Source organism: Elgaria multicarinata, chromosome 6, assembly GCF_023053635.1.
Source record: "Elgaria multicarinata webbii isolate HBS135686 ecotype San Diego chromosome 6, rElgMul1.1.pri, whole genome shotgun sequence".
In the NCBI taxonomy this organism is placed as follows: Eukaryota; Metazoa; Chordata; class Lepidosauria; order Squamata; family Anguidae; genus Elgaria; species Elgaria multicarinata.
Window position 1 is genome coordinate 121,229,591 of NC_086176.1, and position 17,114 is coordinate 121,246,704.

General features: G+C 61.1%; 1 protein-coding gene across 1 annotated transcript in view; it reads left to right on the forward strand.

Annotated features, from left to right (window-relative positions):
* The window catches only part of RUSC2 (RUN and SH3 domain containing 2), a 55,533-nt gene that overhangs the window by 37,119 nt on the left and 1,300 nt on the right, over positions 1-17,114 (forward strand). The window contains 10 exon segments of the mRNA XM_063128359.1: positions 1,971-2,759; positions 4,674-4,889; positions 7,275-7,418; positions 9,638-9,714; positions 11,461-11,635; positions 12,525-12,630; positions 13,611-13,657; positions 14,394-14,937; positions 14,939-15,337; positions 16,233-16,415. Coding sequence (XP_062984429.1) covers positions 1,971-2,759; positions 4,674-4,889; positions 7,275-7,418; positions 9,638-9,714; positions 11,461-11,635; positions 12,525-12,630; positions 13,611-13,657; positions 14,394-14,937; positions 14,939-15,337; positions 16,233-16,415 — 2,680 coding nt within the window.

Genomic DNA, 17,114 nt, shown 5'->3' on the forward strand with positions numbered 1-17,114 from the left:
ACCCTAGAGGCCTTCAAGAGGCAGCTGGACAGCCCTCTGTCAGGGATGCTTTAGGGTGGATTCCTGCATTGAGCAGGGGGTTGGACTCAATGGCCTTAGTGGCCCCTTCTGACTCTACTATTCTATGATCCAGGAAAGACTCCTGGTTCGCCCAGGTCAATCCCCTCCAAGCTCCTGGAGGCTGCTTTGCTAAGGGATCTCTGCTGGAGCCTGGGATGCCTGAGAGCCGTTTCCCGCGTTGTGCTTTTTCATGAAACACTCGGCATGGTGTTTTTCATGAAACACCTATCTATTTTATGCAAATCTATCGTGCGACCACACTTAGAATACTGTGTACAGTTCTGGTCGCCACACTGAAAAAAGGATATGATAGAGCTGGAGACAGTGCAGAAAAGGACAACTCAAAGGATGAAGGGTCTGGAGCATCTCCCCTATGAGGGAAGATTACACAGCTGGGATTGTTTAGCTTGGAAAAAAGGAGGCTGAGGGGAGACATGGTGGAGGTGGACAAAATGACACCTGGTGTGGAGAACGTGGACAGGGAGGCATTTTTCTCCCTCTCCCTTTGGTGAGAGATTCAGGGCAGATAAAAGGAAGGACTTCTTCACACCACACATAGCTTAACTATGGTGGTGATGGCCACCACTTTGGATGGCTTCAAAATTGGGTTGGATAAATTGCTGGAGAAAGAGAAGGCTATCGGTGGCTACTAGCCCTGATGGCTATGTTACCTCCAGCATCACAGGCACTGGATTTTAAAACCTATCTATCTATCTATCTATCTATCTATCTATCTATCTATCTATCTATTTATTGCATTTCTATACTACCCAAAGCCGAAGCTCTCTACGCAATTTACAAAATTCTTTTTTTATTTTTTATTTAACTACACATATATGAACAATACACATACATAACAATAACGCCCATCTTCAATATTTAACTACACATTATACTTATTATTACCCATTAACATTAATAAGTGCACCGCATCCCCAGGGATCTTATTCTACTTTGCAAAAATGCATTGAATCCTCTGGAGGTGTTTTTCCTCTGCCCTTTAATAAAACAAATTCTAGAAACGGTTTCCATATCTCTTCAAAATCATTATTTTTTGTTACTCCTCTTCTTACTCTAATATTACATGTTAGTTTATCATTAACAGCGATATCCCATATTTATTTATACCAATCTTCTATATAATAATCCCCTTGAACCTTCCATTTTCTAGCTATCATTAACCTTGCAAAATTAAGACAATGTATATGTTTAATTTTTTTTAAAGCGATAACATTTTTAAATTTATTTTCTAACTTTTTAGAGTGTTTAAAACTTTACATCTATATTGAAAAATATTAATTGGATGTGCTAGTAGTGGTCAGTCGTTTTATTTGGAGTGCTGTACCAGGTGCCTTGCCTGCAGATGGGCTGTATCAGAGGCAGCTTGATGGGGATTCTGAGAGTTGGGCTGAATCATCCTGACCTGTAGAGGTGGAACAGCGCCATCCTTTCTAAAGGGAGAGGGAAGGAGGGAGGGAGGGTGGCCATGCCGGTCTCCTCTCCATGGGATGTGCTTGGGCGGTGCCTACAGAACAATGACTGAACAGCTTCAGTGTTTATGCTGCCCCCCCCCCCCGCCATTCCCTGCATTGGATGGCAGCGCTTTCCCTCCAGGGAGGCTTGAGTGAATAGGTTTTCTGTGGCCTGTGGGGTGCAGAGACCCCATTTCCCCTTTGCATCTGAGACTGATGCCACTGTGTGGAGCATGGGAAGGACGTCTGGGCAAACTCCGGGCTTTGCGCATCAGGCCTTCACCCCACCCTGCACCTGTCCCTGGTGTTTGCACCTGTAGCAGCCACCCAGCCTTTTGCTCCCCCCCCCCATGTGTGTGTGTGTGTGTGTGGTGTGTGGCTTCCTCTCTGTCTCAGTCACCCTTCACTCTCTGTCTCTCTCTCCGCCTCCCCCTGCAGGCGGTGCAGCAGACAGCAAGGGCGTCGTGCGCTACAGCAAGGACCAGCGGCCGACCACGCTGCCCATCCAGCCCTTCGTGTTCCAGCACCACTTCCCCAAGCAGCCCAGCAAGGCCCGGGCGCTGCACAGCCATTTTGCCTCCAGCCTGTCGCAGCTCTACAGCCTCTCCGCTGCCGCCGCCGCCTCCGCCAACCGGCCTGCCAGCCAGCAGCTCTCCTCCGCCTCCCAGTCCTCGGCCTCCGCCACCTCGGCCGACCAGCCCATGGCGGTGGGCGCCCTGGTGCACAGCCAGCGTTCCGCGGACGGCGCTGCCTCCCTCGCCGACGGCTACGCCAAGAAGCCCGTCCCGGAGACCACCCGCCCGTCCCCGCTGGGTAGCTATTCTCCCGTGCGGAGCAACGTGCCTTTCTTCCAGAGCGTGGACTCTTCCTGCCTCTCGCCGACGCCAGGCAGCCAGCCCCCCCGCAGCCGCTCCTGCCCCATCTCTGCCGGCCTCCTGCCGACCGCCAGGCCTTCCCCAGCCACGGGCAGCCAGGCCCCCGGTGCCAGCGCCGCCGGCAGCAGCCTCCGCAAGGCCAAGGGGAGCCCCAGGCTGCTGTCCAAGGAGGAGGAGGAGGAGGCCACGCCGCCAGAACCGAGCGTGCTGCTCGTGGAGTACGAGCTCCAGGGCAGCTCCTCCCCGCCCGTGGCCGGCGCAGGGGGCCACGCCGAGCCCCAGTGGAAGGCCGGCTGCAGTGAGGCCGCCAACGTGGGCTCCTTGGGCACCGTCGTCACCCGGCCCCTCAATGGTAGGTAGCCAAGGGAGAGGCAGCGGGATTGCCGGGGGTCCCACTTTGCAGGCCAGGAGAAAAGGCTTTGCGGGCGGTGAGGGGGCTGTTTCGTTTTCCTCTGTGGGTGGGGGAGGGAGGGAGGGAGGGAGACACGGGGCGTTTTGCGAAACCCTGAAATACTTCCAGCAATTAACGGACTTTCTGCGTGGGTCATTTTCCTCGGGGAAGGAGTGAGGTGGACCATGAAGCAGCCCAACTCTGTCAGGAGGGAGACTGAGATTGTGCAGCGTTCCCGCAGAGTGTTCGGGGCGCTTTGCGCCCTTGACCTCGGGCTCAGGGTCCCCGTGGTGCTGTGCGTGCAAGGGGCCAGAGTCCCCGTGGTGCTGTGCAAGGGGCCAGAGTCCCCGTGGTGCTGTGCAAGGGGCCAGGGTCCCTGTGGTGCTGTGCGTGCAAGGGGCCAGTGCTGCGCAGCGTTCCTGCAACAGGGCTTCGTGAGGAGACCGGCCCGTAGCCACTCTGCCTGCAGTGCCACCTGGGCCCTCCCTGTTCATGCTGCCCGTGCAGGTGAGGCGTTCCCAGTTTAAGTGGCAGGCCAGGCGCATGGGATGCCTCGTGGGTCAGCTCTTCTTGCACACCCAGCCTCATGGCTAAACCAGGCCTCGGAGGTCCCGGCAAGGTCGGCCGGTGCTGCTGTCCCTGTACTGCAGGCCTGGGGCTGAGCCCTGAGAGAGAGCGGCTTGCTCAAGGCCACTGGGGAGTGAGTGTGTGCCAGACGGGACGCGTGAGCCAGGGGCCTCACCACTCACGTGCCTGCCCCTGTATCCCACCTGAAGAAAAGAAACTCACGATTATATCCCACTCTTAACAGCACCCAACTAGACTGTGCCATGCAGTGGTCGTTGTCGATCAAATTAGCAGTCGTGCAGATGCCTGGAGCCTTCTGCTTTCACCATCCCAAGACGGGGAGGCCCACGGGTGGAGGCCCACCCTCTCTGGGCAGGCACAGCCGTCCCACTCCTTCTGCGTGGTCACTGGGTGCTCCTGGATGCCCCAACCACAACGGGCCTGAGAAGGCAGGAGCTCCTCTTGGTGCCTCAGGCTCCCCTGGGGCCCGGTGGGGCTCCGGCCAGGCAGGGACCCCTTCCCCAAGTGGGGGTCTCCCAGCCCCCCTCCTGCTGCTGCTGCTGCTGCTTTTGGTCTGCTTGCTTTTCGGGGCGCACGTGGCTTCAGGGCCAGCTTAACCACACACCACACACACACACGTCCTTGTGAAGCGCCTTGTCAAAGGCGTAAAAACCCTAGGCAGGAGAAACGAACATGGCGCCGAAAAGCCGTGCTCGACCCAGCCCTCCCTGCAGGTGCCCCGCGCACCCCTTTGCCAGGGCCAGTTTGCCACCTTCCCTGGGCGTGGTGGGAAGGGCGAGGCCTCCACCACGTGGACACCCACGCTCGCCCTGGAGGGGCGTAAACGCCCTTGGACTCCTCGTCCAGGGGGGCTGGGGGCTCCTCTCCTCGAGGCCTGCGCCTCGAGGGCGGCCTGCCTCCGGTGCAGCGCCTCTCCTGGAGAGCCCAGAGAGCGCCTGGAGGGAAGGGGGATCTCTCCACCCTGTTCCGCACACACAAGGCATCATTTCACACAGCAAATCATGACAGGATCCCCGTTTCACGCCACAAATCAGGGAACCCCCCAGGCCCAGGGCCCAGGTGGCTGTCCGGGGCCTCTGCAGCCTCCTCCGCCAGGCCCCCTCCGGCACTGACGGCTCCCTCCCCTGACCCCCGAGCGTGCCCAGGGCCCTCTCCTCCACACTCCGCGTCTCCCCACCCCCGTGTAAACAGGCAAATGCTGCTGTCGCCCTTCTAACCTGCTGTCTCTGTCCCCTCCCTTTTGCTCTCTCTGCCTTCCTCTCTCCGCTCTCCTGGCTGGCTGTGCAGCCAACCACCTGTCTCCGCAAGCGCTCAAGTGGCGGGAGTATCGGCGAAGAAACCCGCTGGGGCTGGACCGCGCCCCGGGGCCGGCGGGTCTGGCGGGCAGCCTGGACTGGAAGCAGCAGCAGCAGCAGCAGCACGAGAGCCGGCTGCCCTGGAGGAACCCCGCCTGCGAGTTCCCTGCAGCCCTGAATGCGGGCCGCTCCAACGGCCGACTCAACGGTGCGCCCCCTCGGCCATCTTCAGGCCCCCCTCCTCCCCGGCTCACTGCGTGGCCTGCTAGGCTCTACTCCCTTCGGCCCGGGGAGGAAGGCTGCTGCTGGGGTGGGGGGCTAGGCGGCAACAGAGTACCGTGACTTTGGGCCTCCTGTGATCATGCCCTACACCTGGAATGAGAGTACAGGGGCTCCTGCAGGCTGGCCCACGGCTCTGTCACTGGGCATCCCCAACGTACGTCCCTACTACGTCATCAGACTGCTCCCCATTCACTAAATTCTCCTGGGGGCCCCGACCCGCTCAGGTCCGTCACAACCTAGTCCAGGAGCCAGTGGACACGAGACCGAGCCGTGTGATGAGGCTGAGCAGGCCCCTGCAGTACCGCCCTCTGCTGTGGCGGCGCTGAAATGCAGGCAGGAGGTAGCCACGGGTGAGCCTTCACGGTGGCACAGAGTGCTGCGTCTTCATTGCACCGCTAAAGCCTTGGGCGTGGGCCTCTGGCCACTTCCACACGGCGCAGTAGTGCGACTGGTTTCTCTGGAATGTCCTTCTGGCTCTTTTCCACACAACTGGGCCCCAGCGATTCCGTAACGTTCCCCAGGCAGTTGGTTCCATGGCTGAATTGATGTTCAAGTTAGCTCTTCCTAATGTTTGCCTGTGGGCCAAAAGAGGTAGGAAGAGGCAAGTGTCTTGTGATGTGAACAGCAGCCAGAAAGAAGCCTGAACAGCCTTGGAGCTCGGGGGTGGGGAGTTGGGGGCTGCTCACACAACACGCCAGCCCATGCTCAATGGCGGAGTGTGGGTTGCTGTGGAACCACGGATTGTTTGTTGAACCGTGGGTTATTGTGTTGTGCGAACCCGGGACGTTTTCCGCAGGGTGGCTTGTTAACCATGCTGGGGGCTTCTTCACCATCCTGAACAACCCAACAAAACCCCACGGGTTCTCCAGGTGGCTTGTTCTTTGTGGGCGTGGTGTGTGAGCCGCACAGCAGGAGCGGCGGAAACCCCTGCTGCTCATCCTGAGTGATCTTGCCCACGTCACAGTGGCAGGCTTCCGGGGGTGCCCAAGCGGCACTTTGGAGGGGCTGCCACTCATTTGCCAACCCGACACCCTTTTTATTTCTTCAGGCTCCAACGTTTGCCCCCATGGGGCTGAAATGATGACGACGATTTCAGCCCTAGGATATGTGCAAACGTCTTTGCATATTTTATTTCTTTATATTTTGGTCAGAGATGTGAAGTTGCCAAAATACATAGGCTTGCCTTGTGTGCTTGGATGCTAAAAAGAGAAATCAACTCTGGTGCTTGATAAACGTGTTAAAAACTATTTTATTCTTTAAATCCTTGTATGTTTCAAACACGTAAGGTAACTGACGAGAGGCTGATTTAACCGGCTTTGACAGTAGACAGGTGGGGAAAAGGGGTCACGATCACCTCCTTGGCATGGTGGCCCCCTGGGGTTTGCAAATGTTGCCCTGGCCCTTGGGGGCGCCCTCCTTCGAGCCCACCCTTGCCCTCGGCTCCAGCCGGTCTTTCTCGGAGAGGTCTACAAGCCACCCCCCACCCCCACCTTCTTTGCTCCCATCTGTACTAACCGCGGCAACCTTGGGCAGCTTTTGCAGAGCGCTTCTTTCTTTTCCTCCGTAATGTTTATTTTTTTTAATGGGGGAGACAAGAGAAGCGGTGGGAAAAGATTGGGGGTGTTTGTTTTACAAACGGAAGAGGGCGATCTCTGGACCCCTTGTAAAATGACATGGTTGGGGGTTCGGCTGGTCTGCTTATTTATTTATTTATTTATTTATTTATTACATTTTTATACCACCCAATAGCCGAAGCTCTCTGGGCGGTTCACAAAAATTAAAACCATAATAAAACAACCAACAGGTAAAAAGCACAAATACAAAATACAGTATAAAAAGCACAACCAGGATAAAACCACGCAGCAAAATTGATATAAGATTAAAATACAGAGTTAAAACAGTAAGATTTAAATTTAAGTTAAAATTAAGTGTTAAAATACTGAGAGAATAAAAAGGTCTTCAGCTGGCGACGAAAGCAGTACAGTGTAGGCGCCAGGCGGACCTCTCTGGGGAGCTCGTTCCACAACCGGTGTGCCACAACAGAGAAGGCCCTCCTCCTAGTAGGCACCCGCCTCACTTCCCTTGGCAGGGGCTCACGGAGCAGGGCCCCTGTGGATGATCTTAAGGTCCAGGCAGGTACATATGGGAGGAGGCGTTCCTTCAGATAACCTGGCCCCAAGCTGTTTAGGGCTTTAAACAGCTTACACTATGACAGCCCCCTTCCCCCAGTCCCAAAGCTGACTCTGCTTCTTGTGTTGCCAAGGAGGGGGCTCTGACCCTGTGTGTCCCCCCCCCTTTTGATCCCCTGCAGGGCAGTCAATGAAACATCCGCAGCTCAACTACTCCGACTTCTTCCCAGACTATTTCTCCTTGGCAGAAAAACCACCTGCTGAATTCTGCCTCTCGCCAGATGGCAACACAGAGTCCATCTCCATTGATCTGTTGCAGAAGAAGGGTAGGTCCTTGCTGCTGCTGCTGCAGCCCCACAGGACGGGGGTGGGGAGTGGGGAGGCAGGAGGGGGAGCCCTGCGGTGGCGCCCCGATTCCTCTCACCCTCTGGCCAGTGGCATGCTCTGAGCGTGGGGGGGGGAGAAGGGGGGTTTGCCACTGTGTGGTCATCGGGGGTCTTCCTTTTATATGGCGCTTCACAGAGCAGCCAAGGCCAGGAGGACACACGCCCTGCTCCAGATGAGCTTCCTGTCTCCGTGGTTTCAGCATGTGGGCGGGGAGGGGGGGGCTGAGAAAAGGCAGGCGCTCGCCCTCGGCCTTCGTTTCCACTAAGCCCACCAACCTATCCTGCTTCCCTCCCTGGCCTTAATCCAGCCAGCCCAGTGTGGTGGTTATCTCCTCTGCTTGGCAGGAGCCCTCCAAAAGTCTCAGGCAGAGATAGGGGGAGGGGGAGGGGGGAGCGGCGTTTCCCAGTCAGCTCTAACCACTGGGCCCCTTTTAACCGGAGATGCTGGTGGAGACTGAACCTGGGACCTTCCTGCATGCCAAGCAGGGGTCCTTCCAGTGAGCTGAGGGCCACTTCATAGAATCATAGAATCGCAGAGTTGGAAGGGGCCTACAAGGCCATCGAGTCCAACCCCCTGCTCAGTGCAGGAATCCACCCTAAAGCATCCCTGACAGATGGTTGTCCAGCTGCCTCTTGAAGGCCTCTAGTGGGGGAGAGCCCACAACCTCCCTAGATAACTGATTCCAGTGTCGTACTGCTCTAACAGTCAGGAAGTTTTTCCTGATGTCCAGCTGGAATCTGGCTTTCTTTAACTTGAGCCCGTTATTCCGTGTCCTGCACTCTGGGAGGATCGAGAAGAGATCCTGGCCCTCCTCTGTGTGACAACCTTTTAAGGATTTGAAGAGTGCTCTCATGTCTCCCCTCCGTCTTCTCTTCTCCAGGCTAAACATGCCCAGTTCTTTCAGTCTCTCTTCATAGGGCTTTGTTTCCAAACCCCTGATCACCCTGGTTGCCCTCCTCTGAACACGCTCCAGTCAAAGGCTTGACTTAAAAGGCAGCAGTGCGTGAAGGCGGAGACCGAGGGCGAGTGAGCGTGTGTGCAGGCAGGCAGGCAGGGGTTCAAGGGCCAGGCTCCAGGCATGAGAGACACAAAGGGTGGAGAGGGAAAAATGGAGCACACACACCCGTCCTTAAGAGCAGGCAGGCAGATTTTGAAGTGCTGCCGTGGGTAGGATCCGCCAGGAGGCCTTGCGTGGCCTGCAGAAGGAAGCCTCCTCCTCTCCTGGAAGGAGACGACTCCACTGCCAAGAGAGACCTTTCGGGGGGGGGGCGTTGGGCAAACACGACGGTCGCGCGGGGGATCTGCTGTCCTTTCCTGTGCTTAAATGCAGCCATAGGGCTGGGTATATGGATTGGGACCACGGCATTGGGAGAGGTGGTTTTACTTCTCCCCCCTCCCCCCTCCCCGCCAGCCATGCTGTTTCCCTGGCAGAAATCAAGCTCCTGCACCTCCGAAGCTGCCGTGAAACACGGGGTGGGGGTGGGGGGTGGCCCAGCCCTTTCCCATAAGGGCAACTGGAATCGGGCAAATGATTAGTCCACTCTCCTCCCTCAAGCACCAGGGGCCCAATCCAGTGCCTTTGACCCCTGCCAGCCACTCATTTAAAGTATGTGTGTGGGGGGGGGGGGCGGGAGATAAAGACTTTGGGAAATCCAGTCACGGACCTTGATGCCCCAGGAACACATCCGGGCTTCTGTTTCCATTGGCAGCCTTTTATTCCCGCTCCTCAGCCCAAAGGGCTCCGGAGAGGCTTGCCCACCCTCCCTCAGAGGAGACCGTCCCTCTGCCCGCAGGACACGGGGGGCCCTCTCCCCCCGCCCGCCCTCCTGCAGCTTCCTCTTCCAGCGCCTGGAGCAGGGCTGGGGGCTGCGCCTTGTCCTCCCCACTTGCTCTCTTGTAGCCAGGTGGCGCAGGATCCCGTCTGGCCTGGCCATTCCCTGGCTGCCCCTCCTGCCCGGCACCAGCCTCCTGCCAGAAACGGGGGCCGGAGGCCGCTGCTCGGTCCTGGGCCCTCGGAGGAGGCGTGTGAGGAGGGGACTTCGGGGCCCAGGGAAGGCTGCCGAGGAACGCTCTCCGCCGGGGGTTCCGTCGCTTGGGGGGCGCGGCGGCTGATGCAGCAGCAGGCCGTCACCCCTTCTCTCGTCTTTCTGCCCACCAGGTCTGGTCAAGGCAATCAACATGGCCGTGGATCTGATTGTGGCGCATTTCGGGAGCAGCAGAGACCTCGGGGTGAAGGTGAGCCCAGGGCCCCCGCGGAGCCTGCCTTTCCGTCCGCCTCCCTCCCGCCTCGCCTCGACTCCGAAGGGATCCTGAGCCCCGCGTGGGGTGGGCCCCTGCGTGGGCGCCTCCTCTGGGGACGCCTCCAGCACAGCGCCCCGTGAGCGCCTCCAACGCTGCCTGCTGCCTCCAGCTTCCGGTTCTCCAGAGCGGAACGGAGCGAGTGGGGGCGGGCAAGAGAGCCGCGGAGGCCAGAGCAGAATGGCGCAAGGCTGGGAGGCCCCAGAGGCAATGCTGAGAGCCGCCGGGATTGCAGGGCCTGGGAAAACTCTGAATCCGGACCTTGGGCCCGACCTGGAGGCGGAGGACAGGGGGGGGGGGACGTTGCAGGCAGAGTTAGTCCTCCCTCTCTCTTCACTTCTCCCCTTCCTCCCCCCCCATCCCCTGCCCCTCCCGGCTCTCAGCGGGGCTCCCGGGGCCAGTGAGAAAGGCCGCTCGGGCGGGCAGCTTGGGCCGTGCTTTCTGGAGAGCAGCCGGTTGCTCCGTAAGCTGGATGGGAGCAGCCTGGAAGGAGCCTCCCCGCCCGCCCGCCCGCCTGCCTGCCTGCCTGCCTGCCCCCCTGCCTCCCTCCCTGTACCAGCCGGGCCTCAGTCGCAGCCTCATTTATAGTAATCCCGAGGATTTACAGCCTGGACTTAAAGCAGACCGGAGTGTCTCTTCACCCCGCGGAGAGGAAGGTCTTCCGTTTGCCTTTGGCTCCGTTCAAGGCTGGTTTTGAATAACAACAACAACACCCCCACCCCTGCCTTGTGCCAAAGCGGCGTGCGGTGTCTCAGGCCCGCCCGCAATGAGTCAGTGAAACAGCTGATGTGGCCCCGGCAGCCTCGGGATCCACGGGCAAAGCCACACTGCGCGCTCCTAGCGAGTCACTACTCGGCCTCCGTTCTCCACCTGTAGAAGGGAAGGTCACAGGGGGTCATGCCTAGCAGTTGCACACCACGCCCCTGTGACGCAGGCCACTCTCCCCCCACACACACAGCTAACAGTGCTCCGGAAGGGAGAAACGGTGGGGAGGAGGGGGCCCCCGTGCAGAAGCGGCCGTGGGCCGGGCCAGACTCCCAGCCCGGCGTTGTCCCCTCGGCCCGGCCGTCGCTCCCAACCTCCTTGATCACCAGTGGGGGGTGGCGCCTGGGGCTCTGAACACACAAAGCAGGCGCCTTGCTGTGGCACCGTGGCCCTTCCCTCGGGAACGGGAGCCGCGGGCGCCAAAACCTGCCTGGGATGCAAGTGCCGAAGGGTGTCCCTGCTTCCTCCACGCAGAGCCGCTTGGTGACTGGGGGCCACGTGCCCCTTGCCCTGCTGCCGCCGCCGCTGCCGGCTGTGCCATTCACGGGCATTTGCCCTTCGACCCGCCACGCTTGCAGGCTGTGCCTGCTCTTCCTGGGTCGCCTCCTTTTCTCCCTGGATGCCTCCGGGAAGCAGGCGGGATTCTGCAAGGCGGGCAGGGGGGTCTCCTGACCATACCTCACTCACCCACACCCCTCTGCTGACGTGTTTTCGGGAAATCCACTGGAAATGCAAAAGAGGAGGAGGAGGAGGAGGAGGAGGAGGAGGAGGCATGGCAGGTGGAGAGGAGCCAGGTCCTGGGAGCACGGGGTGGGGGAGAGGCTGCTGCCACCGCCGCCGCCCAGGTGCCTCCAAGGAGGAGGCCCAGCCCCACACTCCCAGCTCTGAGGCCTTGTGCTCTCCACCCTTGTTTTCCAGGCCAAGCTGGGGAACAGCTCCGTGAGCCCCAACGTGGGGCATCTGATCCTGAAGTACTTGTGCCCGGCCCTCCGTGACGTCCTGAGCGATGGGCTCAAGGCCTACGTGCTGGATGTCATCATCGGCCAAAGGCGGAACATCCCCTGGAGCGTTGTGGAGGCCTCCACCCAGCTGGGTAGGGGGCTCTTTGGGCGGGCCTGGCTCCGACACGGGCTCTTTGCTGAAGCTCATCTCTCTCTCTCTCTCTCTCTCTCTCTCTCTCTCACACACACACACACACACACACACACACACACCTCTACCTGGGGCCCTGATAAGTTACCTGGGAGGCCTGCAGAGCCTGTCTGCTAAAGCATTTATATATATATTTAAAGGAAAGTTACAGCACAGCCAGGAGTGAATTGGAGTGGGGGGAAAGGGGGGGTCCGTTTTGGGGCCACGGGTCGAATCAGGATGAGGCTGAAGAAGTGGGACTGGCGGGGCTCTGAAGTGCAGGTGGGGGTGGGTGGGAGGAGCAGCCGTGGGGGGGGGGGGGTGGCGTGGGCCTGCTGCCACTTTCTCCAGCGGTCTTGGGTTGTTTGCACAAGCTGCTCACAAGCGAGAGCTGGCACCTGCGAGGGCCCGTGGGGGGTGGGGTGGGGTGGGGGTCCTCTGCCTTGCTGTGCTCTCCCACCTCCCCAAGTGTCCCAGCTGGTTGGTGAGGGGCCACTCCCCTGCTGGGCCCCCAAGAAACCCCCCCGCCCCGCTATCCGTAGCTTAGGAGGTTCCCACGCGTGGCTCACGTTCCTCTGGGGACCAGGAACCCACGGTAGACTGAACCAGGCGACAGCCCCATCCGTCGGGTCCAGGACTTTCTACTCTGACTGAATTGTGACCAATTTGGCCTTTGCTGAGTGTTTTTAAACGATAGTTCCAGTATTTAGGAAACTCTGGGCTGCGGTTGATGAATACACTTCAAACGAAGCATGGGCCAAAAATAATTCTAGGGCTGATTTCATTTTGGTTTTGTACAAGAATTAGTAAGGGAAAACCGTTTGCCTCTGTTCTTCCCTCTGTCCCCTCAGGACCCTCCACCAAAGTCCTGCACGGCCTCTACAGCCGAGTCAGCCAGTCCCCGGAGCTCTGCACCCACGCCATGCGCTTCAACGCCTTCATCTTCGGCCTTCTGAAGTAAGCCCCCGCTGCTGCGTCTCCCTGCCACGGGGTGGGGGTGGGCCGCTGTGGCCTCCTGGCGTTGAAGGAGGGCGGGTGAGGGGAAGGAGCCGCTACGTCCACGGGCAAGTCTTAGGCCCGTCTCTGAAGCTGCTGGCGGGAGCAAGGGAGGTGGGTGTGAGCCTGTTGGCTGCCCGTGACGGGCAAGAGCAGTCAAGCCACGTCCGAGAGCGTGGGTGGCGGAGGCAGCTGAGCCGCACGCTCCCTCCCTCCCTCCCTCCCTCCCTCGAGGTAGGCCTTTTGGGTCCTAAGCCAATCCTGGGCACGGGGTCCCAGACCCTTCCTTTTCCCACGAGGAAGTTCTCTGGCCAGAGGTCTTCGTGCGACAGCCGGGCTTTTCTCGGGAGCTGTGGCGACCCACGGGGTCTTTGGATGGGCTCTTCCCTGCCCGGCGTGGCCGTCCAGCTGGCGGTGCCACATGGGGCTGAGGAGGAACATGGGCAGTTGCTGCTGAGCACAGAACAACTGTCACAGATGGTGTCCCTCCGCGTGGGGCGGTGGCAGTCCAGGTCCTCCACCGGCAGAGCAGCCGCCACCCCTTCCTGCTCCGAGGCAGGCTCTTATGGAATCATAGAATCATAGAATAGCGGAGTTGGAAGGGCCCTACAAGGCCATCAAGTCCAACCCCCTGCTCAATGCAGGAAGCCACCCTAAAGCATCCCTGACAGATGGTTGTCCAGCTGCCTCTTGAAGGCCTCGAGTGTGGGAGAGCCCACAACCTCCCTAGGTAGCTGATTCCACCGTCGCACTGCTCTAACAGTCAGGACGTTTTTCCTGATGTCCAGCTGGAATCTGGCTTCCTTTAACTTGAGCCTGTTGTTCTTGATCTGGCCCTGAGTCTGCCTGCTTCCACATTTGTGCCATGGGTTATGAGGCAGCCGCCCTCCTTCCCTGTGGGGTTCTCGGTCAAGACATTCATCTGCTTCCTTCTCCCACAGCATCCGTTCCCTGGAGTTCTGGTTTAACCACCTCTACAACCATGAAGGTAAGAACACCTGGCCATTGGGGGGGAGGGAGGTGTGTGTGTGAGGCTGGCATGTCAGGCCCACTCAGGGCCAGGTGCCCTGGAGGTTGTGGGGGGTGTCTTAGAAACTAGATCTCCCCCGCCCCCCAAGGAATGCAGACTGTGCAAAGCAGGGGATGGCCGCCCAGCCTCAGTTTAGCCGTTTCCCCTGAGGGGGTGGGCTGGGGCGAGATGCCCCAGAGGCAGGGACAGGAGGCGGAGCCTGCAGAGCCTGCATCTGGCCCCGGGGCGGCCTTCCAAGGGGGAGGGACCCAGAAACCCCAGAGGCCCTTCCTGTTGGGGAGGTGGGGCAGGGCGGGGTGGGGAGAAAGGAGGAGGCGCCTCAAGGCAGGTCGATGGGCCCTGACGGCCCACCTCTTCCGGAAGCCCTGATGCTCCTTCGTCCCGCTTGGCGGTGGTGCTTAAGAAATGCAGCCGGGGGCAGAAGCTAAGGCGGGGGCTGCAGGCCCTGGAGTTGCAGCGAGGCCTCCCCGCCGTGCCGCGAGGGGCTGTCCGGCAGCTGAGGGCGAAGAGCCGCTCGGGGCCTCCGGCAGAAGCTGGGGCACCTTTGTCGTCCGGCGTAGCTGGCCGTCGGTCCAGCCCCATTCAGGGAGGGGAAAGGATCCCGGGGTCCCTCGTGCCCCAAAGTGCCAGGGCGGGAAGCGCTGAGAGGGCCTGGGCTGCGGCTGGCCGTGACCTCCGTCCCCTCCGCCCCCAGACATCGTCCAGATGCACTACCAGCCGGTGGGCTTCCTGCCGCTGTCCCACGGGGTCTGCCGGGGCCTCTTCGAGGAGGTGCTGCTCCTGCTGCAGCCGCTCTCGCTGCTGCCCTTCAGCCTGGACCTCCTCTTCGAGCACCGCCTGCTGCAGATGGGCAAAGAGCAGCAGCAGCGCAAGGAGCTGCTCCGCGTCAAGCAGGGCCTGGTGCTCTCGGCGCACTCCACCCTGCAGCTGATGAGGACCCGCGGGAGCAGCCCCGAGAGGAGCGGCGCCGGCAGCTGGGGCCTGGCGGAGCAGCAGCAGCAGCAGCCCGGGCCAGGAGGCTGCGGGGCCCCCGCGGAGAAGGCGCCGCCGCCGCCGCCGCCACCCAGACTCAAGGGGGTGGGCGCCCCCTCTGGAGGCCCTGAGGGAGGGGGGGAGGCGGAGCGGCGGAGGGCCCGGGAGGGCGTCGCGGAGCGGAAGAAGGACAAGCAGGCCAGCTGGTGGTACCAGCTCATGCAGAGCTCCCAGGTCTACATTGAGGGCTCCGCCGAGGGCGCGCGCTGCATCCGCTACGAGCGCAAGAAGAAGGCGGGGGGCGGGCGGCCGGCCAGCGGAGCCCGAGAAGGGGCCTCCCCCACGGGAGGGAGTGGTGGAAGGGGCCGAGGCTTGCCCCATCACCGAAGTGCCCCTCCGAGACAGGCCCCCGGCAGCGGCAACGGAGCCCCCACGGAAGCCCCAGCCCGCAGCCCGGGAGGACCCTGCGAAGGAGGGGAGCCGGCCCTCCTGGATGGGCAGCCCCCCGGACTGTGTGGTCACGGAGCTGAAACGCACCCAGGCGAAGGAGAGCGGGCCAGGCCCGAGGCAGCAGGGCCCGGAGGGGGGCAGCGCCGGCGGCCAGCCCAAGTGGGGGCACCTCTTCGGCTCTCGGAAGGTGCCCAAGGAGCCCAAGCAGGCCAGCAGGTAGGAGGGGACAGCGGGGCCCTGGGCTGGGCTGGGCTGGGCTGGGCTGGGCTGGGGGGGGGACCTTTGAAGCGTGGGCTGGGCTGGGCGCCTGGCACAGGCCAAGGAGGGCCGGCGGCGTTCTCCTCGTTGCGGTTCTGCCCCATGCGCTGCCGCTTTCCACAAAGGGATCCAAGCGCCGGCATGAAACGCAATGGCATCAGAACAGCAATAAATGAAACCGTAAAAACAACACAAATGGATCACCGCTAACTCCGCACGCTCTGCTGCGCGCTACAAGCCCCATAGCTGGCTAGGCCACGCTCCGGGGAAAGCCCGCGTGCAGAGATGCGTTTTCAGAAGGCGGTGTTTGAACGGCAGAACCGTGGGGGCTACCCAGTGTCCGTGGGGAAACTTGTCCGGCGGCTTGCGATGTGTGGCCAGTATTGCCAACACTGACTGGCAGCAGTGGCTGCCCCACTTCTTCCAGCCCTCCCTGGAGAGGCTTCTGGGGATTGAGCCGGGGACCTCTGGCATGCAAAACCGGGGCTGCCCCACTGAACAACTGCTGCCTGCCAGTGAGATGGGGGGCCGCTCGTCCACGGACGAAACCGAGCAGCCCTGGCGGCCTCCTCTGCCGCGCGTCATCTGGAGCCCTCGGAAAGGCTCTGCCTGTGGGTCGTCCTGCCGCGGGCTGGGGTGGAACAGGGGGCCAGGCTTGCGCCCGGCGGCCCTGCCAGGTGCCGCCCCCTTCCTACAGCTGCTAGCTGGGCCTTGGGCCGCCAGCGGACGAGGCCCTGGGGTGCCTGCTCCAGGCGGGAGTTCCCAGGCCTCGGCTTCCACGAGAGCTGCGCTGCCCTTCCCGGGCCGCCTGCCGCGAGCCCTGGCCGTGCCTGACCTCCGGCTCTCTTTCCAGGCTGCCGTCCGGGTGGCTGAGCTTGGATCGCTCCGTGTTCCAGCTGATGGCCCAGACGGTGGGGGCCGGCGTGTGGCGAGGGGCTGCCTCGGAGCCCGAGGGGCTGCCTGCGGATCTCTCCCCTTCACGCTCCACAAGGCCAGCAGGGCAGCCGGAGAGGAGCGCGTCCCCTGAGACACCGTGGTGAGTGACGCAGGCCTGGCCCGAATGGAGGACAGTGGGCCGGCGGGGGGCCGGTCACTGGCTGCGGCCCTTTGCCAGCCGCACTCAGGCCAGAGGGCTCTTTGGAGTGATTTGCCACAAGCTCAGGCCGCTGTGTGGCAAACTCCCAGGCGCCTTCCAAACGTGGCCCCTGGCCCCAACGGTGCCCTGACACCAGCCTGGCTAGAGAGCCCGGGGTGGGGGATGGAAGGCCCTGACCGAGGGCCCCACCCGTGTGAGAATGGTTTGCGGGGGGGGGGGGCTGGCGACAGGGGCCTTGCGTGCCTTGGGACCCTGAGCTCTCTGGGAGGGGGCTGGGGAGAGGCGAGAGACCTCAGAGCCAGCCCCAGTGGTGTGCCCAAGGATGTCACTTAAGCCTCCTGCTTGGAACTGGAGAGCCTGTTTCATTTCTCTGCAGGGCCTCCTGAGTGTGGGCACTGCCTCTTTGCCACTCCCTATATTACCAGTCTTGAGGGGGGGGGGCGGGGGGGAGTGCCGTTGCCCTATGTAATCAAAGCAGCATCACCTGTGCGTGAGATGGAAGAATCCTGGAGGGATCTGGGGGGCAGGAACAGCTCCCTGAGGACTAAGGAGGCTCGAGGGCAAAAGACGTGCGGACGGGCTGGTGGGGGAGGGGGAGGGGCTGGGGAGCCCAGCAGCTGCCCACTCCGCTCCTCCTCC